The sequence below is a fragment of the Ptychodera flava genome, chromosome 8 (assembly GCF_041260155.1).
Source record: "Ptychodera flava strain L36383 chromosome 8, AS_Pfla_20210202, whole genome shotgun sequence".
Classification (NCBI taxonomy): domain Eukaryota; kingdom Metazoa; phylum Hemichordata; class Enteropneusta; family Ptychoderidae; genus Ptychodera; species Ptychodera flava.
Genome location: NC_091935.1, coordinates 45,422,883 through 45,448,125, shown reverse-complemented (window position 1 = coordinate 45,448,125; position 25,243 = coordinate 45,422,883). Strand labels below are relative to the sequence as shown.

The window sequence follows — 25,243 nt, the reverse complement described above, 5'->3', positions numbered from 1 at the left end:
TACGTCCATGGTATACCATGGTACAATGGAAAGAGTTCCCTAAGGCCCCCCGCCCCTTTTTTTTTTCCTCAGGTAGGATATACAACAGTTTTAAGTATGCTAACTCTAAAATTAACCCTAACCCTAAACCCATCCAAAATTTGTGTTTAAATTGATGTGTTAGTGCTTCTTGGAAGGAAAGTCCGTCATTAAAGTGATTTCGAGGGGTTGGGCCTAAAAGAACTGGCCGATAGTACTGACAGGGATAGCTCTGCTTGGCAAGGCTGTGTTACCGGCGTGTGGTGGGATGCCGTATAACGCCGGTAACACACAGCCTTGCCATGCAGAGCTACAACAGCTGCCGAGTGCGTCCAAGAAGCCAGCACGTCGGAGTTCCGAGTCATCGCGAATGGGTCCTACTAATTACTGCCCGTCACTGCCCGTCAGGAAATTAGCCTTCCAATTACTGTAATCAGTCGATATTTCAATACCAAAGACCACTACTCTTTGTAAAAACGAACGAAATAATATTCCAAGATCCGAAAAATGTTGATTTTCGAACGAGTAGCAACGCTAATCGTGTGATCGTACATGCATCACCATTGGCCATACATACTGCCCGTCGACGTCCGACCACTGCCCGTCACTGCCGTCGGGAAATTTACACTTCAACGACTGTAATCAGTTGATATCTCATATCAAAAACATTACTTACTATACAACTAAACAAAATTGTCGTCCCAGACCCCAACAACGTTGATTTGCGAACGAGTGGCAACGCTGATCGTAATCGATGTCCGAACACTGCCCGTCGAGTAGAGAACTTAGCGCTCCAATATTCACGTTAGTTCTGAGACAGGACTCGGGCATTTGGAGTAAAACAGACTCTTATTTTGTAGCTTTCTATTATATAAGTGGTCTTTGGTATTGATATATCGACAGATTACAGTAATTTGAAGGCTAATTTCCTGACGGGCAGTGACGGGCAGTAATTAGTAGGACCGATCGCGAATCGCACAGAGCGAGCTCGAGACGGCGGAGACGAAGTCTACACCAGTCATTTGTGGTTAGCTTCACGGCGTAGAACCACTGTAACTCAGAAAATGGGTTACAGGGGCCTTCTATGTATTCTCAACCACAAGAGTGTGTGGTTTACAGGTAGCACGTTCAACTTCAGCTAATGCCGCCTACAAACTTCGACTACACCGTACACGCATATCTAGACTATCAACGACCTGACTACACTGCCGCATATTACTATATTGCGCTGCAGCCAATAGGACTAAAATACACGTTAGACTTTACTTACCAATATATTATTGAAAGAAAGTGAAGACAAAGCAATATAAAGTCAAGTACGAGTACAATTACGGCTAAAACGGTGAGAAATATAGCCAAAGCATCGTCCATAGCCATCAGTGCCATCTCGATGAAGTACTACTACGCTGTCGATGGGAGTGGGAGTGCCAAAGGTTATACATTCAATACACAGCAGCTACATGGATATCGAACGTACGGAGCGAAGCGTACACTTCTCGGCGGTGATGAGATAAGAGCACATTTGAATGGTGATGTTACTAATAGTTAAGAAGCTTGTACCCCTGACGGTTCAGTCAATCTGCAACGGTCATAATCCAGACATACTTGTACGATTTATAGCGATTGACGATTATTACTAGTTCTGTTGGCAGCGCACGGTAGTCTTTCAGCAGAGTGACGTCATAGGACAGACTCAGTGCCCGGAACTATTTTACTTTCGTGTCACACAACGCCCTCTTGACCTACACAGCACGGACCTGATCCGCGCCGCCGTGGATGAAACAAAATTATCCATCACTTCAATACGTGAACAAATTTTAGCTTCAAAGGAGACGCTGATAATTTTCTGAGGTACCTTGTTTATAAAATAATGGTACAAGGGTATCTACGTTCGTTAGAAAATGGGACTATGTGCCGCCGATCACCCTGATCACGACCGTCGACCTCATCACCAGCGCACCATATCTGTAATATGACCCCAATGTTCGACCTCATCTCAGGAATCTCAGTGTATCTCAACGTGACAGTCAAGTCACCATATAAACTTACACAAAGAATGTTCTGAAACTTAACATTCCCTTGACCAATTTTGAAACTAGGAGCTATTGCAAAAAGTATAATAAAAGAAGTCCGACAAAAGTAAGAAAATTAACGACCATAGAGATGATTAAAAATTCGATAGCTGGAATAATCAGAAGGGTGGGGAGGAGCAGAGGCTTTGTTCATAGAGTTCCACTTAGATTTACCGCAGATAAATTGAAACGAGTGTGCTGATTGGTTCCGTTAAATTTACTGCCGCCAGTACTGGCGGTGACACATTCTGGAGGCACTCTGATGTCATTATGACAGCGTGACCCAAAATAAGTTCATTACGACATAACAGCGATGAGTCACATCTGTTTCTAAGCTAGAACACGGATATGAGGTAAGTAGAGATAATGCAGGGTATAACTTATAAAGCAGACGAAAAAATGTGATCAAAACGCCATTGTCAAGCACTCCATTCGTTCACAAGTTTGCCGCGATGATGAACCAGAGAAAGTAAAAAACCCTGAAATACATTAACACATCGAAAAAAAGTTCGTACCCGTCATTAGTATTTGTCTGTGTGGGTATACGTGTGGGCATAGTTTACTCATAGCAGACTACGGTACAAATAGTCTGCAGCCCCCCTCCCCCGGGGGGCGGCACAGGTTTAAACTGCAATAATTGTAGCCAGTACGTCCCAAGGCCGTGCGTCGGCTTTTCCTGACGTGTTGGCTGTGTAGCGCCACGTCAAAAGCTGGCGCACGACCCGTGGGTAGCCCTGCGTACCGTACTATCGTGTTTCGGGCGTTACACGGCCCCCACCGTGTAACGCCCGAAACATACAGCACGGTACGCAGGGCTAGGCCCGTGGGCTACAATTTCATTGCAGCTAGACGCAGTTACTACCATCTGTACCTGATGTCTGATCTATCACAGTCAACATTGACTCAATTCTCATCGTCATTGCTTTTTTCCTTGATGGTCATTGGGTCAATAAATAAAAAAAAAGCAAAAATGCAACATTGACGACACAGGCCGAACAAAACTTTATGAAAGTTCCTCTGTAAAAGACGAGTTATTAATTTTTTTATACGAATCAGAGCAAATAAATTTACATTGAAAGCTAAATTAACATATGACAGGAGGTAAACACAGCAAACTACTGTATACTGTTTTTGAAAAATTTATGGTGGAATTTTTTCACTTTTGATTTTTATGTACCTCTAATTACCTTATAAGTACGTCCAGTAAAATAAAATACAGAATAAGTATGATATAATTTCTTACTGTAGCACAACATTGTATGGTGAATATTCAAGATGCCTAGATTCCTAGCAACAGACTATCTCAGGGACGTAAGTATCTCATTGTTGTCAGAACTTCATGTATAAAGTGCGACATTTTGTTTCTTAAATGCAAGTGAAGATATAATATATTGTTCAATTTCACTTTTCATTTTTCTCTTACATTCACAATGATCAACAAAGGGATGGTGATGTAAAATATGCGAAACCCTGTCTTGCTTTACTTTGTTTGTTTTCGGTGAAATTTCACCCACTTGTTCAGTGTGTCTTTTTCATGTGTTCATCTGAAGGCATGGTCACCTGTTGCATCAGTGATGCTCCATAACTTGTTGTGACAGCTCATGTGAAAAACTGCCATTAAATTTTGTCTAGTCTATGCTGGAGTTAAAAAAATACTGACATCACAGTAACAAGTAATTGTTGTGTAGAGATATTCTCAGGGAAAAGGCGTTTGGTCTGGGAAGCCCCAAATTAGATGTGCCAATAGTTGTTAAATATTTGCATAATAGGATATTAATGTGCTATTTGACAGACAAAATCTACTGGTTGAGCTTTGCATGTTGTGATTCTGATATTTGTTGGGCCTACCCAAATAATAGAGACCAAAGTGGGTACTGTATAAGGGCTACATTGATGTAGATGGCTAGCTCTTTTTCCCTAATAGCATACCAGACTTTCAAGAAGCATACCTTGAAAATTGAAATCAATGTGCTTTGCCCATTTGCCATTTCTGATACAGCTATAATGAAAGCATCAACTAAACTTGGATGTGCTTGTCACAAACTATGATTGGTATTGTTATTTTGCATCACTGTTCAGAGTTCATAGTGGTTATCACACTCCAAACAGTGGCGGTGCTCTCACTTCCGTTTCACTTCTGCTCCTGCTTTCACCACTGCCACCGGTGACTTTGCATAATAAGGCGCATGAATATTAGCAATGCCATTCTTTTGTAATATGTCAGCGAGGTCAATGATGTCATATCAAGACGTCATTGACCTAGATTTACAGTAGCGGTAGATTTTAAATCCGCGGTAACACGAGTTTTGGACGCGCGCAACCGAAGTATAAACGTAAAAACCAGGACAGAAGTGCTACAAAGTGTTTGGAACTCAAAAGGAGACCCCAGGAAGGAGACATTGTAGTATCACGATCCCTACAGGCTACGGGAGAGGCGACAGCGAGACACGGGCAGCGAGACGATACCGCGTACGCATATGAAGACGTCGCCGTACTCTACATCTGATTTTAATCAGATTGCGGGAAAAGTATCATATTCCTTCTCTTGACACCGATGATGAAGCGAAAAAAATGACTCTGTTAAAGGGACGGCACCGTAGTCGTATGTCCGTTGAATATAATTCACCGTGATCAAATAAGCATTTTAAAATCATGTGGTATATCAGCATGTAAACTTGACATCAGAGGACGTGGAACACCGTTGGTAGTTGAAGGTGGGGACAGCAACTTTGAAATAGCAAGAAAATATGTATACATATGTATAAATATTTGTCTTTGAGAATCACAATAAATAAAGTGAAAATGTCATGTTTTAGAACGCGGATTTTCAAAGTAAACAATAAAAATTAGTCCACCGCTCTAGCTTTAAAAATATAATTAAGGTCCTTAATTTTGTCAATAACATAACAAAATGCCGAGTATTAAGCCTATTTTTCACACAACTTTTGACACCTTTTATGTTTTGACTGGGAAATGTGCCAAATTTTATGAAAATTACAATGGAAGAATAGAATTTTCTATTATCTGACGTAATCCTATGGCAGCAGACGTAATTGCTCTCTTTTCTGCATCATTTTCATCGGATTATATTGTCTTCAAACTTGAGACCACATCCAACAAGGATGGATGAAGTCTATACTAAAGATGAGAAATAGGAATATTCGTGATATTTTGCGGCAAATCGATATATCTAGTTGAAATTGGTAAATCGACATATCGGTATTTCGGCAATAAGCTAATTTCCTATTTGATTTTCACACTTGCATTTTCGGTCAATCCCTGCATATACTGATGTATTGATATCTCGCATGACGGTTTGTATACGGGACAATCTTGATCGCCATAATTTGCTTCCTTTTTGCAAACTAAACACCGTCAATGTAACGTTTTAGAATCTAAAGCATTTGCGGTATATTTGGCGGCCATTCAATTTTTGGAATATTAAACCTAATAATTTATATTTGAAGTATTCTGGGAAATGTGATTTTTCTATAACATGTTGCATTGAGTAACATTCGATTCTAACTTTAAGTTTCTCATATATCGCTATTGGACGAATGCCCAATATTGTAATAAAGACTGTATCCCTTGAATATAATGATAACTGCGGAAATGAAGGCTCGCAAAAACGTGACTGCAGGCAGTTTTATTTGAAATAGATAAATATTAATGATGTTGTCATCATTATTTTAATATTGGAAACCCTCCTTTGATACTCAACAAATCGTCGTATGTCAACCTCATCACATTCCGATGACGACAGCAATAGGCCTAAAGTAATCTGAAATTTGCTACTTCCTCTTGTGCAAGTCGTAGCATCTCTGCTACCATGTCATTTGCCTCAATCGACACGATGTCGTTCCCTCGAGACTGGCAATTGCAAAATGGTCAATGTAGGCTCAGAGTTTGAGAGAAGGGAAAAAAGGCAAGCGACATAGGGTATATTACTCGGGCAAAAAAATAAGTAGCCCTTATTTTATTACTAATGAAATATTATCCTGAGATAGTTTACATTACGAATTTCAAAGTCGTCAAATTTCCTTTTCCAAACAAAGTTTTACATTCACGACATTTTAAAAAATAGCTTGAAGTAAAACCATCCACAAAGAAACTGCAAATGACGACCGAATTCAAACGAAATAAGATGCCGCCATCAACAAGGCTCTAGTTACATAAGATTGTATGAATCCTCAACACTTTGACATTTGTCGACAATTTTTTGTATTCTTATATTTTGCCACTATGTCAGCAAATCACCTAGCGATAAATTTAGCCCTATACACCCCTCGGCCAAATCCCCACCAAAATATCGAATGCGACAATGTACTAGAAATAGATAAATTTAGTATTAGACTAAAAACAGAAATACCGAAATACCGAATACATATTATCAAAGGGAAACAGTAGTCGGAACTGCGCCTGTGCGAGTTTCTTGTTTACAAACAATGTATTTCGTGCACGATATCTAGGTGCATCTCATCATCATAGCTGTAACATTTAAATTATACGATGTAGATATGACAGATATGTTTTAACTTTCATCAATCACCATTGTATCTTGGATACAGTGTTTACATTGGTCGTACGGGTCCCATACGACCTTTAAGCGCAGCTCCGACGACTATATCCCTTTAATAACATGTCTGGATCAAATGATATACGTATTCATCCAGTTAAAACGATATTATTGAAATAATCATTTTGCCGTATTGTGTACGGCGAAAAAAGAATGGCGTGCAACAAGTTTTTGAAAGCGTGTCGTTCAGATGCACTTAAAAGAAAGGAAAGTGATATTTAAGCAATAAATCTATGTCCATAAGCTTATGTCTAATATATTTTTTGCCGCAAAATGTCACGGATTATTTACCAGTAATTTAAATGAGTGTCAGAGGCATTGTGAGAGTATCATGTGATAGAAACTTTCATTTTTGCTATTTAGTAAAGTAATGATAGAAATTTAAATAAAATGAAAAAAAAATTAAATACAGTTGTTCAAAATGTATTTACACGAAGACACAAAAGGTTTTTTTTTTCTTATCAGTGAGTGCTGCTAGTTTCGAAAGCTTATATGAGAATCTTTTTTATGTTATCACTAGTAAGTTCATTTCAATGCTGGTCATTACCTGGTAGTAGTGTTCAAGATGTGATCATGTTTCATTGTACTTGCTCACTTTCAAAAGTGTGTTATCATGCAATAAGTTGAAAAATGAAAGTGCCGTTTCAGTGTTTTCTGCTTCGTGCCACCCTTCACTCACGTTATTGTATCAGACACATTCACCCACGAAAAGTAGGTCCAATGATTTTTCGCAAATATACGACAAAAACCAACATAAGGACATCTTTTATACTTTATTCTTTAACTTTGAAATTAAATATAGCCATACAGAGCATGACATTATTGAAATTTGCAATCAAGCGAAGTTCGTAAAAATGTGGTAAATCACCACATTTTTGTCACCGGTGGCAGTGGTGAAAGCGGGAGCAGAAGTGAAACGGAAGTGAGAGCGCCGCCACTGTTTGGAGTGTGAGTGGTTATGTGATACATGCAGAACGTTGCATGCACAAAGGAACGGACCCGAGACAAAAGCATGCACAAAAAAGAGAATATAGAAATTAAGTTTAACTTAAAAACTTGAAAATTTCAACTTTAGAGTGATGAAAGAATTTTATGTAGTTATAAAGTATGAAAAGTAATGCACCAAACAATTATACTCAAACAGGATGTACGATCAATTGAGCACTTACTATTGCCACCCATCTTTGTGTTCTGATTATAAATTGAGAAAGCAATGGAGTTATATTTTTATGATGAGCACAGTTACACAGTGAGGACATGCACATCCACTGTTCTATATACCGATGACAGACAATTTTCAAGTAGCTAGCTGTTAAATATCATTGCTGTTTTAGGATATTATTACTCATAGAAATAAATGTTCTTCACCAAAGATGAGGAGTATTTCCATATGATACCTCAAAAATGTAAGTCAAAGTTATCACTAGCTTTTCCCAGTTTGTTGTTAATTATCAGAATGTATCTACCAACCATATTTTACTATTTTTGTTTGTTTTTTTTGTCCATTTTAAATTTTTTAACAAATTTCCTGTAGGCTGTGAAGATACGACAGGCACTTATGAATCGTATGTTGATGGTACTACCAGCTCATTTAGAATGCACAGAGACTTATCCACATAGATGTGTCAATGACAGTCTTTATAGAACACCATGGAAGAGAGGTAAGAAGAACAGTAATATTGAGTCAAGTAAATTAATTTTCAGTGTTGATACTTGCAACTTTACATGAAAGCATGTTTATTTAGTGTCATTTTGAATTACATATGGAATGTTAGTAAAAATGAAATGAATGGAATAGAAGACTATAGTTTACCATCTTGATACCAAAGGTAACTTGATGCATATACTTTGAGAATCATGTTTCCAGATTCTCAATGTCTAACACATTTCTTTCAACCTACATTTGGAAGTAGGATCAGAAGGCTCATGTGATCAAAACAGAAGGCTGGGGTTTATCGTACAGCAAAACAGATACAATTGCTGCCAGTTTTCAGCATTAAATCATCTAATTTCTCCTTTCAGTGAATTTGTTTTAAAGAAGACATATTGCTAAAAATATTTCTTTAATTTCTGTAGTGATGAGAAATGTGTTTCTTTGATGTCATAATGCATTTACCTTTGATCAATAAATGACATTTAATAGTATTAGTGCTGATTGACTCAAAAACGGTTACTTATTAAATAGTAATTAATAGAGAAATATTTGACAGAGGTATTGTTGCATAAATCAGAACCATACATTAATATTTTTTGATGTCATAACTTTCAGGGATCAAACAAACAAGCATTGATGTTTTCTTTGTAGCTCAAAATAAAGATAAAGTAGTCCAGTTTAATGAAGCAGATATTGCTGAAGATCTCAACAAACTTTGCTGTCAAGATTTTACAGGGGTAATCCAAATTGTAACTCATTTACAAGGTAAGCAATATTGATCACTGAGTCTCAAAGTATAGTAAAAGATAAGTAATATTCCTAACATTTCCATCTTGAAATAAATATTGAAATTGTGAAGCAATTTGCATTCTTGAATCATGTACTCTGTAGTAATGTTTTGTTTGCTATACTGATACTGGAAGTTGTTAAACTATGTCAACACTCAAAACTGCACCGTAGTAAATTATCCATAAAATTCATGGTTAAAAAATATTTACTGTTTGGTAGTCTTTGAAGCCATCACAGAATAAACAAAGTCTTTCTTCAATGCTGGTCCTGTCCCTGCCATGATATTCTCTGTTTATTTAGTGGAGGCTCAGAATGCCAAAACCTGTTGTTTTTTGAAAGTAACCTGTACCTTAAAAACTGTTAAACATTCACTGAAATGAATATAATTATACAGCAGTCTTCTAGATCTTAAAGATTAGAGTGTCATAGATTATTTGTCTTTGATGTTGCTAGAAAACCATGCATGAAATCAATTTATCAAGGACTGATTTACAGCATCTATTATAGAACAATCATCTTTCATTTTGACATCAATTACATAAACAGAGTTCAAGAGATAATTTTACATGTTTTTAAATGGTTCACATTTTCAGAGATATCCAAGCATTAGAGGAAGAAGATATTTTGGAAATTATACCAAGCTCAACCCAGATTCTCCAAGACTTAGTAGCCATCAGTTACAAGAAATACAACAGCAAACTCAACAACTATCAACCCAAGAATTGCTTCCTTTCAAAGAAGTGTTTGACAAGAGAGATGTGTCAGTATTGATGAAAAATCTTGAATATGGTAAGAGATATCAAGAATAAGTTGGAAACAAAGATTTTAATTTGTAGAATATATCTGTTGATTTGCAGGCTGTAGCAATTAAGGCTTCTAAGTGTGGAAATCATTTGATGGACTGTTTCCTTCAAGGTCTTAGGACAAAGATGAACTATTCATGTAGGCACAAAGAATGTGATGAAAATCAAGTATTGAAATCCATACAAGACTGGATATTGTCTAACTCTTCCGTTGAAAAACATTTTTTGAAACAACTATATTCAAACTACTAAATATTATTGATTTGATTAGTGTCACCAATTTGTATTTTGTAAGATTCCAAATGAATATCAGATGTAATACCAATTCATTTGGAGTCTACAAAATTGTCTTACAAATGAATATCAGTTGTAATGCCAATTCATTTGGAGTCTACAAAATTGTCTGACAAATTGATATCAGTTGTAATACCAATTCATTTGGAGTCTACAAAATTGTCTTACAAATGAATATCAGTTGTAATGCCAATTCATTGGAGTCTACAAAATGTCTTACAAATGAATATCAGTTGTAATACCAATTCATTTGGAGTCTACAAAATTGTCTTACAAATTGATATCAGATGTAATACCAATTCATTTGGAGTCTACAAAATTGTCTTACAAATGAATATCAGATGTAATACCAATTCATTTGGAGTCTACAAAATTGTCTTACAAATGAATATCAGATTGTAATACCAATTCATTTGGAGTCTACAAAATTGTCTTACAAATGAATATCAGTTGTAATACCAATTCATTTGGAGTCTACAAAATTGTCTTACAAATGATATCAGTTGTAATACCAATTCATTTGGAGTCTACAAAATTGTCTTACAAATTGATATCAGTTGTAATACCAATTCATTTGGAGTCTACAAAATTGTCTTACAAATGAATATCAGATGTAATACCAATTCATTTGGAGTCTACAAAATTGTCTTACAAATGAATATCAGATGTAATACCAATTCATTTGGAGTCTACAAAATTGTCTTACAAATTGATATCAGTTGTAATACCAATTCATTTGGAGTCTTCAAAATTGTCTCACAAATTGATGACACTAATCAAATTAATAACATTTAGTATTTTGAATATAATTGTTTCAAAAATGTTTTTCAGTAGAAGAGTTCATATCACTTTAAAAAGTGTGATTGGACACAATACTGGACTGTAGGAACTATAGGTACAGAGCTGGAAAACTGGCATCTTACACAACATTTGATAATTTGAAACTATACAATTTTGTAAATTTAAAAGAATAACAGCAAATATGAGAGTCTATATTTTTCCCTGAAAGCACACCTGTTTGTATTTCTCTATATATCATTTTACAATAACATTTGTTTATTTACTTCATAGGAGGAATGTTGTTCTTTGAAGAACTGATAGAAGATATAAATATGAGACAATACCTACATAATATTCCAACATTGTCACAACTGTGTGAAAGATTACCAGCGCAGACTGTGTGTGATCCATTGGTTGACAAAGATGGAAAACCATTTAAAGAGAAAGAAGTGTTCAGGTGGTGTCAAAATTCAGTGATGATATCAATCTTGACCTTTGTGAAGATAATTTACATCTATTAGGCAAAAAAATAATAGGTTTGTTTCTGGTCATTGACATGTGGCAAAAATTATGTGACGATGTGATTTTTTTTCAATTTTTGTATTTTTGGTGGAATTTGATATATTTTTCCCTTTTTTCCATAGGGGCAAATGAAAAACAGGAAAAAAAAAGAGTTGATGTGCACACTTTGAAGTGATGCAGGCAGTGACCAGAAACAAATCAATTTTTTTGCCTAATACATGTATCATCAGAATTAAAAATATATACTATATGTAAAATATTTTTCTTAGCAACAAAACACACACTGGTTCTGAGTAATCCAGGCTGTTTAACCAATAAACCTGATTTATACAGAAAAAAAAAACCAAGAACATTTTATATTTCAGGTTAAATGAAGAACTATTGAAAAATGACAAACCTGAAGAGAAGGAACATTGTAAAGAAAGTTTTGTGAAAGCTGATATTTGTCCAAAACAGGTGAGTGAATAATATAGCAACTCTTTTATAGGTATCTTTCCCCAGATTTCTTCAACTAGAATTGTCATGAAGTTTTATGTAGCCTTGTACCAATCAAATATGTCAGGCCAACTACTAACAATATGTCTTTCCAAAATGTGAACGTCAATGAAAATGGTGTTTTTCAAAAAGTTGTGGCTTCAGTAACTGACATACACTGTAAATAGCAAGTTTGAAAAGAGTATTTGTATTGTATATTTGTATCGATAGGATGGATTTCTAGATGAATCTTTGATTGGAGACAGTGCTGCAGTATCTCTCACAATGGAACAAATGCCATCCACTCAGAAGTTACAAGACATTCTTAGATTGACTCAGGAGGATGTTGACAAGGACATTTCACATTGCAGTCAAGGTAAACTTATAGACAGCAGTATAAGTGGGCAATACAATGGCCTAAATATCATAGATCAAAATTATGCTCAGACTGCGAAGTTTGTGATTTCTCTGTGAAAGTAATTGCAACTTATGGATAAAGAAAAAATAAAAAACCCCATTAAACTAAGTCTGAGGATCTCTATTTTTCTCTATTACTGTTCCTTTATTCATGACAAACATATTTGTTATTGTGAATTTGAAAATGGCTTCTGATTCCACTGTTATGTTTCATCGAATTAGATTAGAGTAGTTTAAGTTTATTGGTAGTCTAAAGATGTACAGCATTATTGCTAGTTTTAATTGTGTTGATATTGCATTATGCATTAAGAGTGCCATGGATGTGCCAAAAGTTAGTAGGGAAGTGAAAGGAACAGAATTTCAATGGCTCAATCACTGTAGTTTGATGATACAATGATAATCATAATCTAGGGAAGCCATATAGTTGAGTCATAGGGTGTAGTAAATTGTTGAAACAGTCTGGTTATATCAAGACCAACTCTGTACAAAGTAACCAAGGTTTCATTTTCAAGATAACATAATCTGTTTAGGAACCAATGTCCTACTTGTATACCCTGCCTTACTGCATGCTTTCTGAGTTGTATATGGAGATTGCATGCTCATTATTACTTGAAAGTTCCATCAAAACTCCATTTCTAAATTACAACTCATTTATATCCATATTGTTAATCATAGTAATATAATATGAGTTACTAAGTTGGAACTCAGTTTTATTGATCAATTTTAATAGATTTATTTGGTAACACATAGTGTTTTTGCTAAGAGTGTGGAAGACACATAGGTAAATGGTGTTGAAACAAACCCTGTTACAATTTCTCTACTCCTCTAACATAATTGTATTGACATTTAAAGGAGGACTCTGTTAACATGTCTAGAGAACTCTGATAAATTTACTGTTTGCTAACATACTATCAGTAATGGTCTCTCTTTCATACAATAAATAATATTGATTGAAAAACATTGAGAGAGATAGTTGATCACTATCTTGTTGTTATCAATCAGGTTACTATACACCAATACATGTACCCTGCTGTTAGTGCAAATAGAAAGTATCATTAATTCTTGTTTCTATCGCCTGTCTGTAAAAATAATGCATGTCTGCAGTAATAATGATGAATTAGAGCATCAGTTGTAGTACCCTGTAAGACTGATCAGGTTTTATTGTCATACATGGGACTATAGGCTCATATTATACCAGCCAAAGTTTTAGGAAATATAAGAATGTATAACTGATCTAATGAATTATATCAGCATGGTTTTAATGTAATCTTTGCATTGTCTATGTGTTTTGCCCTAATTTAAAGTTATTGATTCTATCACTAGATTTCAGTGTACTGGTCCAAACCTGTAATTCAGATTCACAATGGATCAATCAACTAGATTGTCTGCAATATCTCCTGTAGAAGATGGACAGATAGATGACTTTGTACAGCTCAACAGTCAAGGTAGGAGAGTGTTATATTAGTTGTGCTTATTGCAAATAAAAACATGCTGCCATATGTTTGATCATTATTAAAGTCAAATATTTCAAGTTATTGACTTAAAATTCATATTGTCTATATGACAGCAGAGACAACAATAGCATTAGCATAGTTGCCATTGTAATTTACAGTTACTTCACTTTGTGTAACACTTAAGCCCTCACTCATGTTGTCTGAATCTCAGCTTTGATATCAATATATTACCCTAGGTTCTTGGCACAACTGATTCACAGTTGAAATTTGACAAACTTTGAAGTTCATACCCTTCCACAAAAATGACCTGAGATTTTATATGCCTTCACTGATCATACACTGTGATTAACTGATGAATGGACAAATTTCAATTCAAATGAACTGGATATTTATAACTTGTCTTTTGACTTGTCTTTAGAACTTTTCATTATATTGTCATTGTGTATTACATAAGACAGTCAATGCAACCTTGTACAATAACAAGTAAATTTCCACTGTAGTTGCTATACATGATAATTAGAGGGTTTATAAAGTAGCATGCTTTCTTTTAAAATAACGATTTGATAACTGTACATTTTCAAAAAAATTGAAATTCAAGCTACTATGATATGATTGATATATATGGATCAAATGACAATGTAATATATGATAAATTATAACTTCTGTAGGCAAAGAAAATGACACCAATGCTGTTAGAGGACAGCTGACAGTTGTCGATTTCCATGTTGTGATGATGGTAGATTTGACCAGCTGAAAATTTAAAGTCTAATGTAATTCTACAGAAATCTGGTTTTGCTTTCAAAGGCTTTGCTATAAGTCTGTTGACTTTGATGACTAAGCATCAAAAGAGAGCATTGTTCAAACATCAGAAGACCCACACATACATATGGCCTTGCACTCATATCCTTTACTGTTAGTCTGAAAAGCTGCAAAATGCAGCTTCACAACAAAATTCAAGGTAATTGGAAATCCGTAATGGTAAACAATGAAATGTATTCATTTGAAGGTCAGTGTTGTTTTTCTTCACCAGGTTTAAATAGAAGTCCAGGGAAGACAGACAAAGTAAAGGCAGCTATACTGGAATCACCTATGGAAGATGACAACCACATCATACATCAAACTTTATCACAAATGATCAAGAAATTAGAACCATGTGAAGTTTCTCCATGCCAAACACAGTAAGTATAATTTCATCACATATCATGTATGATTTATTTTGAGTTTCTACACAGGAGTAGGTTGTCGACTTGAATTGAAAATTTATGGACATTCATTTGAGTAACCCAGTTCAATTTATGACTTTCTACTTCACACCAGGAAACAGGGCTTTATGAATGTAATATTAATTGTACCTCAGATCACACTACACTGGCCTTGATTGCATGTCAATATAGCTTTCAGGGGTATACCAAGTGAAGGACAGACTATTATTGGTTATAAATTTTCCCCAAGGTTATTGTAATGTTTAATTCATCGTACACAATAGTTTTAAGTTGTAGTTAAAGAAAATGTCCACTAAATGTGAAGCAATAACAAGCATTTATCAGTGATAATTGATACAAGTAATTTTGGATGAGACATGGCTGGCGCTGGTCAAAGCTTATTGTTTATGAGAAGGAGCAACTAAAACAGAATTTACATGTTGGATCTTATTGTCTATGAAAGTGATGGCAATCTTGCAGTTTGTCTTTCCACTCTTCAAGTTTGTCAAACATTCAATCAGTCTTTTATCTGAGTTCAGAATCTAATCAAACAGGAATATGTAGCCATTTCGTGTTGTGTTCCTTTCACAGAACAATTCTTTCATCAAATGAGAAGAAGGAAGAAGAGAATAAATTATGGCAACAAGAGAAATATTTGAGTGAAATCACAAGGCTTACTCTTCAAGGTGAATCAGACACTTTTCCAAAGTTGTCAATCTACAGAAACTTAAATTTATAAACACTGTCAAGGAAAATTTGAATATGCATGTCATTGAAGCCCATGTATGCTATTGTCCTATCTATTTGATGTTGTTATCAAATGGTAAAGTAACTGTAAATTCCTAAGTGACATTATTCTTGTTTTCTTTCACGTGTTATCAACTTCTCTCTTTTATTTTCCTGTATCTCTTCTCATATTGTGTTCGATCATCCATTTCCACTTTCATACAGTTTATCTCACCCATTGGTCCCAACTGAATTTTATAGTTTTGTATTTGTGTATTCAGTATAATAAAACAAACTTAATCTGTATTTAGAAGATTTGTAGAGATCTACTAGTAAAACTGGCAAATTGTAACGCTCAGGGTACTGCCCCAAAGTATCTACGTCCAGGGTACAGTTAAGTTTTGGTTCACATCTCTTATGTGTGATTAAATACCATACAATTATGTATTTGCCAGGCAAAAATGTCAAAAGGATTACATTCAAAGTAGTCAGAGCTGATCTGTCATGAGGGAAGGTTACACTTTGTAATCAAACAATATTATTTGACTGCCTTAAACTGGGTTTGTGTTCTCTATGAAGGTTGTACAAATCATTTGGTTGATATCAATCACACATTATATGTAGAGCATTTTTTAAATTCAACTAAATTGTAATGATGAAAGGAACATGTTTTCCTTCTGTGCATCTAATTTGACTTGTAAAAATCTATCATAGCCTTCATGAGGACACAACCTTGTGGTTTGTTTACTGATCAGGTCAAGCTAATATTGACACACACAGATAATAGAATGGGCCTTACAACTAAGTAAATACATGTTTTGACCCTACAGAACCTAGCTGCACTAAAGAGGCAACTATTGAAGATTCAACAATATCTGTGATCAAAGAATTAGGTCTCCAAGGAGAAGACATTGAGTGTGATTTAGAATTACAATTACCATGGGATCCACTGTCTGCCTCAACCAAAGAAATCACACATCATCGGAAATTACTAGATACACTCAGTCTGGGACAACAGGATATGGTGGAAGATAGAGAGATTTACATCAAATATGAAACTCAACTTTTTCTCTACGGCAAGTAATGTAATTATGGAAAAGGAAGTTTTAGGATCAAAGGGAAAAGGTTGGGTTTTTAGAAGTGTTCACAGTTGTATTTGCTTAATTGGTTTCAACCATTCCTGTATAGGGGTGTTGTAGAATAGCATGTGGTTGTAACAATTAAACCACAATCTACCCCATAAGGTCAATCCATGATAAAAGCTGTCTCATGACCAACATAATTCCATTCTTTTAGTTGAGACCCCCTCTCCCACTAAAAATGAAAGGTCTATGGAAAGTTCTTATGAGAAATGGAAAGTTCTTATGAGAAATGGACAAGTCAATGACGTGACCTTTATGACTTTCCTGTGACACGTGGTATGCTACTACTGAGATTTCAGTGATTCTGATTGATTGATTGTGCCATTGCACTGTGCTCCACTTTAATAGATGTATGACTATTATTCCAAAGATGAAATCACAACACAGTCACTCATTTGTTTCATTCATTCATTGCTTGTTTTTTTAGTTCCTTTTTCCTGCAGTTCTGCCAAACATTGCCACACTACCTGAGTTGAAAAACCAATATGAAAATCCTCATGCGGTTTTGACACATGCAAACTGAAATAAGCTTTTGACACCCCCACCACCACCCTACTCCTACCCTACCCTTAATGTAGGAATTACTCAGGCCACATGTCACCTTGTATTATTGACGGGCTGGAACAAAAGGCCATCAAAGTTTAATACATTAAAATTGTTCTGATTCAGTGGTTATTGTATTCATGCAACTTTTCTGGTTCTCAGTCTTTATCGTGTTTGTGAAACAAAAACAGAATTTGTATTTTCTTTTGCCATTGATCGCAACTTTTTATTTTTGATAAAGGTGTCAGATTTATAGAAACAAAATAATGCTTCTACTTAATTAGATTGGCAAGAACAAACTCTTGTAGCTGAAAATAGATATGAAAAAGGTGAGAGAGGAGAAGAAATGGTAGAAGCAACCAGCCATGCTGAACAAAATGGTGAGCCAAATATGAATTATGTGTTTTAAAACAATAAGGAATTGACAGGAATTTATACAACAGAGGTGCTATTTGTGTCAGCATTTTAATATACGTTACATCTTAACATTTTAAAGAAACAGCTATAAATCAAATGTACCGTACTACTAATAGGCATGTGTATTCAATGGTTATTTGAATCATACCTGTAAAGGTATAAGACTGCCTTTCAATTAGTAGGTATTTTTCATAGTGCGTTCACTTCTTGCGGAGGCCATTTTTAAGATTGTTTAGCAATGAAAACACCCAAAAAATACAGGATAATAGGTGTGAAATTTATGAATAATTGAGCAACTACATCCAATTCTATTTGAAGTTTTGTTTTGTACTCTTTAATGATCACAAAAAGGATAAATGTCTGGTTTATGAATCAATTCCTTGTACAAAAACACTGCGTAACTTCAATGATCAAACACAGTCAGCTGTGATGGAAATTGTTTATCAAAATATAGCAACTGAAGAGAAGATTCCAATTCTCAGCAAGCAATCTGATGGAACTGAAGCTATGGTAACTCAAGATGGGTTCACATCATTGCAGTTACACACTATCGATCCATTGGATAATTTTATGATGCTACGTCAAGGCATTGTCAAAAGGTCTCCAATTTTGCCAAAGAAAAATCAAAGTCCAGCCGGAAAACCAAGTAAGTTTCCAAAATTAGAGTTGGTGATTCAATTTTTAGTTTTAAACTTAACAGACACCCTGTCATTAGAAGTGTATCAAAAGCCAAAAATAAATTTTTCATTTCAGGTAATATTTTTCACTCAGTAATTGCAAGATCTTTGATAGCTGATATATAAGTATGTTGCAAGTTGTATGAAACAAATCAAACTTGTATTTGAAAGGCCATCTGTAAAATAATTTATATGTTAGTTTTAATGCATTCTTCACACTGCAGATAATACGCAGTCATGAGAAAAATGGCCACAGCATGCAATCACATCAACTCTCATGCAATTTTTAGTCATCCATTGAGTAACAATTGCATGTTAGTGAATCAGGGTACTGTTATGAAATATATATCAAATCAAAGTTATTCTAATACACATCAAATATAAAATGTGCGAACTACAAAGTACACTTATGTTTATATTGATATCATCAGCAGGATTTGAGTGGACTATGTATGGTATGTTGACATCAGTAATGTACATAATATTTGAAATGTTACTTGAGATAAAGTCTAAATGTGTAATCTACCAAACACATTATGTAGCTATATAGTCATACCATTCATTTCATTTGTTGAAAGTGTTGTGGCACTATGATTTACTATGATCTGACTGGATTTACTAGGCTTACCCCAAAAGGAATCTCCAATGTACAAAAACAAAGATATATAAATGAAATTTTGACCAAGTATGTTTTTGATTGATAGTATTGTATGTGCAAATTTTTAAAGTAGAAAGCAGTCTCTCTCCTGAGTTTGTAAGTTTGCTTGCATTGTCAATAAATACACTGAACTGAGACTGTTTGCAGAACTAGTCACAAGTATTTGGTGTGTAAAAAGTCATATATCTATTCTGCAGGAGCAGTATTGAAAACACCAGAAATAAGACAATGTCTGGATAAACAAGCAAGTCCCTGTAGCAATACCAGTATCACTTCAACTCCAAAGAGAGATTCACTCAAGAAAAACAAAAGTCGAGTTGTCACTGTGAAAATGCCAGGTAAATTATATGTATCTCAAGTAGGAAATGATATGATATCTTTTAGAAACATATCATGCTTTAGAGAACAATATTACAACATCTGTACTTTAATTCAAATTTAGATTGTACTAATGAAAAAATGTATTTGCTAAAATATTCAATCAGTGGAACAACATCTTTTTGAGTTTCCATTGACATAAATGTCATTGCATTTGTCATTTCAATTATCTACACATAATACAACAAATTTTCAAAGACACAATACTGTCAGATAATTATGTTCTAAACTTAAATTTGATCTAAAAACTTTCTTAAAGGAAGAGTTTCAAAGAGACATGAAGGCTAATCCAGTGGTTTGTAAAGTTTACCGCTGCTTTCTTTACAAACTATTAAATAATTGTAATAATTAATAGTCGCGCCAGCGGCTTACTGACTACGCATGCGCTTATTCATAATATACTATACGAGCAACTGGAAGTGTACCCTTCTTTCATGGGCGCCGCCATGTTTTTTTTTTTGAGTACTCGTAAATAAACAAAAACGAAACAAAATACCATTATATAACATGCCTTTTATAAAATATACCTCTTTTATTAGCCAGTAAATGTTATTATGCACCTTGTCGCTGATACAAATATCGTTAATATAGATAAGGGGAAAACTGTCGTGCATATGAACGGGGGCATACGCAAAGAATGCTGGGATTGAATTATAGAAGAGCGCCCCCTGTGTCAATAATTAGATTCAAAAATTGCCAGTTTTTAGACGGAACGCTATAGTTTTCAGCTTGCAAGTGGAAGGTGGGCAGTGCGGTTACCATTGCAATGATAATGATTGCATAATACGTCCCTTGTTTATCGCAATTGGCTATTATCATTGTAAAAATTGCCAATTTTTGTCCAAAATTTTTACACGCTACAGAAAATCTATACCTGCCCTGCTGCAGGCTTTGACGTTGTGTACGTACGTGAACCGCTTTCATCAGAGGGAAACTGGGCATAGTTGTCATATAAACGTTTATGAAGTAACAATTACAGTTTATCATGAATCAATACAAATAACATTGCCAATCTTTAATAACCCCTGGCGCGACACCAAGGGCTGAGCCCTATATAATATTACAGGATCTGTAAAGTAAGTTATAGGATAGATTGATATACCTAGATGCTGGTATATTTAGGGATCACCAAATATTACACAGATTAACTTACTCCTGTATGTCATGTCAGTTTCACAATTGTTTTAGCACAGATTGACTTGAATTAGTATGATTTATCTTTGGCATATAAAGTGTACAGGTTTACACTGCATGCAAATTTAAACTCACAATATTGGATCACAATAGTGCTGACCTGACTGTATGTGACTCTAACCTTTATTGTTTTGTGAATTGGCTATCTTTCAGTCTCAGAAAATTAACGTTTTATGGCTCTAATCTTTTCATTGATTGCAGATGAATTCAATGACTTGGTTTCACTTTTTGAAAGTGCCTGCAAAGAGGCAATTATGATACTTCGACATCAAAATGCCATCTCAACATCTTACACATTTAGTTCTCTTACGCCGGATGTTACCAGATTTTTACTCAAACAGCAAGAAAAACTCATGGGACAGAACAACCAAGGTCAGTGAAGTTTAAATATTACTTGGAAACACAATGATGTAACAGAATAAAATAACTCTGAAAATGATAGTGACATATGATTTGATATTAATTAAACAATACCAGTATAGCAAAGGAAAGTGTTTCTGATCACAAACAGTGAGTGACTGTTATAGAAAAACAAATGCTATTCCTAGTCAGAGAAGATTGAGATTGGAAAGATTGAGTCATAATATAGTTACATGCTCATAACTTTCTTTCACTTTAAAGTGGTAACTTTGAGAAGAATTCTTTCTGTGTCTTTAATCCTCTGACACAATGCTACTATGAAGATAGAAACTTTCTGTGTCTTTAATCCTCTGACACAATGCTACTATGAAGATAGAAACTTTCTGTGTCTTTAATCCTCTGACACAATGCTACTATGAAGATAGAAACTTTCTGTGTCTTTAATCCTCTGACACAATGCTACTATGAAGATAGAAACTTTCTGTGTCTTTAATCCTCTGACACAATGCTACTATGAAGATAGAAACTTTCTGTGTAATTTAATCCTCTGACACAATGCTACTATGAAGATAGAAACTTTCTGTGTCTTTAATCCTCTGACACAAATGCTACTATGAAGATAGAAACTTTCTGTGTCTTTAATCCTCTGACACAATGCTACTATGAAGATAGAAACTTTCTGTGTCTTTAATCCTCTGACACAATGCTACTATGAAGATAGAAACTTTCTGTGTCTTTAATCCTCTGACACAATGCTACTATGAAGATAGAAACTTTCTGTGTCTTTAATCCTCTGACACAATGCTACTATGAAGATAGAAACTTTCTGTGTCTTTAATCCTCTGACACAATGCTACTATGAAGATAGAAACTTTCTGTGTCTTTAATCCTCTGACACAATGCTACTATGAAGATAGAAACTTTCTGTGTCTTTAATCCTCTGACACAATGCTACTATGAAGATAGAAACTTTCTGTGTCTTTAATCCTCTGACACAATGCTACTATGAAGATAGAAACTTCTGTGTCTTTAATCCTCTGACACAATGCTACTATGAAGATAGAAACTTTCTGTGTCTTTAATCCTCTGACACAATGCTACTATGAAGATAGAAACTTTCTGTGTCTTTAATCCTCTGACACAATGCTACTATGAAGATAGAAACTTTCTGTGTCTTTAATCCTCTGACACAATGCTACTATGAAGATAGAAACTTTCTGTGTCTTTAATCCTCTGACACAATGCTACTTTGAAGATAGAAACTTTCTGTGTCTTTAATCCTCTGACACAATGCTACTATGAAGATAGAAACTTTCTGTGTCTTTAATCCTCTGACACAATGCTACTATGAAGATAGAAACTTTCTGTGTCTTTAATCCTCTGACACAATGCTACTATGAAGATAGAAACTTTCTGTGTCTTTAATCCTCTGACACAATGCTACTATGAAGATAGAAACTTTCTGTGTCTTTAATCCTCTGACACAATGCTACTATGAAGATAGAAACTTTCTGTGTCTTTAATCCTCTGACACAATGCTACTATGAAGATAGAAACTTTCTGTGTCTTTAATCCTCTGACACAATGCTACTATGAAGATAGAAACTTTCTGTGTCTTTAATCCTCTGACACAATGCTACTATGAAGATAGAAACTTTCTGTGTCTTTAATCCTCTGACACAATGCTACTATGAAGATAGAAACTTTCTGTGTCTTTAATCCTCTGACACAATGCTACTATGAAGATAGAAACTTTCTGTGTCTTTAATCCTCTGACACAATGCTACTATGAAGATAGAAACTTTCTGTGTCTTTAATCCTCTGACACAATGCTACTATGAAGATAGAAACTTTCTGTGTCTTTAATCCTCTGACACAATGCTACTATGAAGATAGAAACTTTCTGTGTCTTTAATCCTCTGACACAATGCTACTATGAAGATAGAAACTTTCTGTGTCTTTAATCCTCTGACACAATGCTACTATGAAGATAGAAAACTTTCTGTGTCTTTAATCCTCTGACACAATGCTACTATGAAGATAGAAACTTTCTGTGTCTTTAATCCTCTGACACAATGCTACTATGAAGATAGAAACTTTCTGTGTCTTTAATCCTCTGACACAATGCTACTATGAAGATAGAAACTTTCTGTGTCTTTAATCCTCTGACACAATGCTACTATGAAGATAGAAACTTTCTGTGTCTTTAATCCTCTGACACAATGCTACTATGAAGATAGAAACTTTCTGTGTCTTTAATCCTCTGACACAATGCTACTATGAAGATAGAAACTTTCTGTGTCTTTAATCCTCTGACACAATGCTACTATGAAGATAGAAACTTTCTGTGTCTTTAATCCTCTGACACAGTGCTACTATGAAGATAGAAACTTTCTGTGTCTTTAATCCTCTGACACAATGCTACTATGAAGATAGAAACTTTTTGTGTCTTTAATCCTCTGACACAATGCTACTATGAAGATAGAAACTTTCTGTGTCTTAATCCTCTGACACAATGCTACTATGAAGATAGAAACTTTCTGTGTCTTTAATCCTCTGACACAATGCTACTATGAAGATAGAAACTTTCTGTGTCTTTAATCCTCTGACACAATGCTACTATGAAGATAGAAACTTTCTGTGTCTTTAATCCTCTGACACAATGCTACTATGAAGATAGAAACTTTCTGTGTCTTAATCCTCTGACACAATGCTACTATGAAGATAGAAACTTTCTGTGTCTTTAATCCTCTGACACAATGCTACTATGAAGATAGAAACTTTCTGTGTCTTTAATCCTCTGACACAATGCTACTATGAAGATAGAAACTTTCTGTGTCTTTAATCCTCTGACACAATGCTACTATGAAGATAGAAACTTTCTGTGTCTTTAATCCTCTGACACAATGCTACTATGAAGATAGAAACTTTCTGTGTCATTAATCCTCTGACACAATGCTACTATGAAGATAGAAACTTTCTGTGTCTTTAATCCTCTGACACAATGCTACTATGAAGATAGAAACTTTCTGTGTCATTAATCCTCTGACACAATGCTACTATGAAGATAGAAACTTTCTGTGTCTTTAATCCTCTGACACAATGCTACTATGAAGATAGAAACTTTCTGTGTCTTTAATCCTCTGACACAATGCTACTATGAAGATAGAAACTTTCTGTGTCTTTATCCTCTGACACAATGCTACTATGAAGATAGAAACTTTCTGTGTCTTTAATCCTCTGACACAATGCTACTATGAAGATAGAAACTTTCTGTGTCTTTAATCCTCTGACACAATGCTACTATGAAGATAGAAACTTTCTGTGTCTTTAATCCTCTGACACAATGCTACTATGAAGATAGAAACTTTCTGTGTCTTTAATCCTCTGACACAATGCTGCTATGAAGATAGAAACTTTCTGTGTCTTTAATCCTCTGACACAATGCTGCTATGAAGATAGAAACTTTCTGTGTCTTTAATCCTCTGACACAATGCTACTATGAAGATAGAAACTTTCTGTGTCTTTAATCCTCTGACACAATGCTACTATGAAGATAGAAACTTTCTGTGTCTTTAATCCTCTGACACAATGCTACTATGAAGATAGAAACTTTCTGTGTCTTTAATCCTCTGACACAATGCTGCTATGAAGATAGAAACTTTCTGTGTCTTTAATCCTCTGACACAATGCTACTATGAAGATAGAAACTTTCTGTGTCTTTAATCTCTGACACAATGCTACTATGAAGATAAAAACTTTCTGTGTCTTTAATCCTCTGACACAATGCTACTATGAAGATAGAAACTTTCTGTGTCTTTAATCCTCTGACACAATGCTACTATGAAGATAGAAACTTTCTGTGTCTTTAATCCTCTGACACAATGCTACTATGAAGATAAAAACTTTCTGTGTCTTTAATCCTCTGACACAATGCTACTATGAAGATAGAAACTTTCTGTGTCTTTAATCCTCTGACACAATGCTACTATGAAGATAGAAACTTTCTGTGTCTTTAATCCTCTGACACAATGCTACTATGAAGATAGAAACTTTCTGTGTCTTTAATCCTCTGACACAATGCTACTATGAA

At 34.9% G+C, this 25,243-nt stretch overlaps 2 protein-coding genes and 1 long non-coding RNA gene across 9 annotated transcripts in view; 2 read left to right on the top strand and 1 right to left on the bottom strand.

Annotated features, from left to right (window-relative positions):
• Nucleotides 1–1,726, bottom strand: part of LOC139139416 (ceramide glucosyltransferase-like) — a 39,034-nt gene extending 37,308 nt beyond the window's left edge. For 3 of the 4 annotated variants that reach the window (XR_011553803.1, XR_011553804.1, XM_070708323.1), the window contains exon 1: nucleotides 1,289–1,726. Coding sequence is in view for 2 of the 4 variants with exons in the window: in XM_070708323.1 (XP_070564424.1) it covers nucleotides 1,289–1,404 (116 nt within the window). In the remaining 2 variants the exon portion in view is untranslated. The remainder of the gene's footprint in view (nucleotides 1–1,288) is intronic. The other variant, XM_070708324.1, reaches the window with a different exon arrangement.
• Nucleotides 1,727–2,072: 346 nt separating this feature from the next.
• Nucleotides 2,073–9,067, top strand: LOC139139418 (uncharacterized). The gene is made up of 4 exons (XR_011553805.1): nucleotides 2,073–2,443; nucleotides 3,339–3,401; nucleotides 8,201–8,327; nucleotides 8,972–9,067. It is a non-coding gene; the product is annotated as an uncharacterized lncRNA (long non-coding RNA).
• A 3,153-nt stretch (nucleotides 9,068–12,220) lies between these two features.
• LOC139139415 (uncharacterized) overlaps nucleotides 12,221–25,243 on the top strand; it is a 33,921-nt gene continuing 20,898 nt past the window's right edge. For 3 of the 4 annotated variants that reach the window (XM_070708321.1, XM_070708319.1, XM_070708320.1), the window contains exons 1-9: nucleotides 12,221–12,358; nucleotides 13,723–13,844; nucleotides 14,884–15,031; nucleotides 15,647–15,741; nucleotides 16,612–16,857; nucleotides 17,751–17,846; nucleotides 18,338–18,529; nucleotides 19,416–19,556; nucleotides 20,992–21,162. In XM_070708321.1, coding sequence (XP_070564422.1) covers nucleotides 13,763–13,844; nucleotides 14,884–15,031; nucleotides 15,647–15,741; nucleotides 16,612–16,857; nucleotides 17,751–17,846; nucleotides 18,338–18,529; nucleotides 19,416–19,556; nucleotides 20,992–21,162 — 1,171 coding nt within the window. In that variant the 5' untranslated portion in view covers nucleotides 12,221–12,358; nucleotides 13,723–13,762. The remainder of the gene's footprint in view (nucleotides 12,359–13,722; nucleotides 13,845–14,883; nucleotides 15,032–15,646; nucleotides 15,742–16,611; nucleotides 16,858–17,750; nucleotides 17,847–18,337; nucleotides 18,530–19,415; nucleotides 19,557–20,991; nucleotides 21,163–25,243) is intronic. The other variant, XM_070708322.1, reaches the window with a different exon arrangement.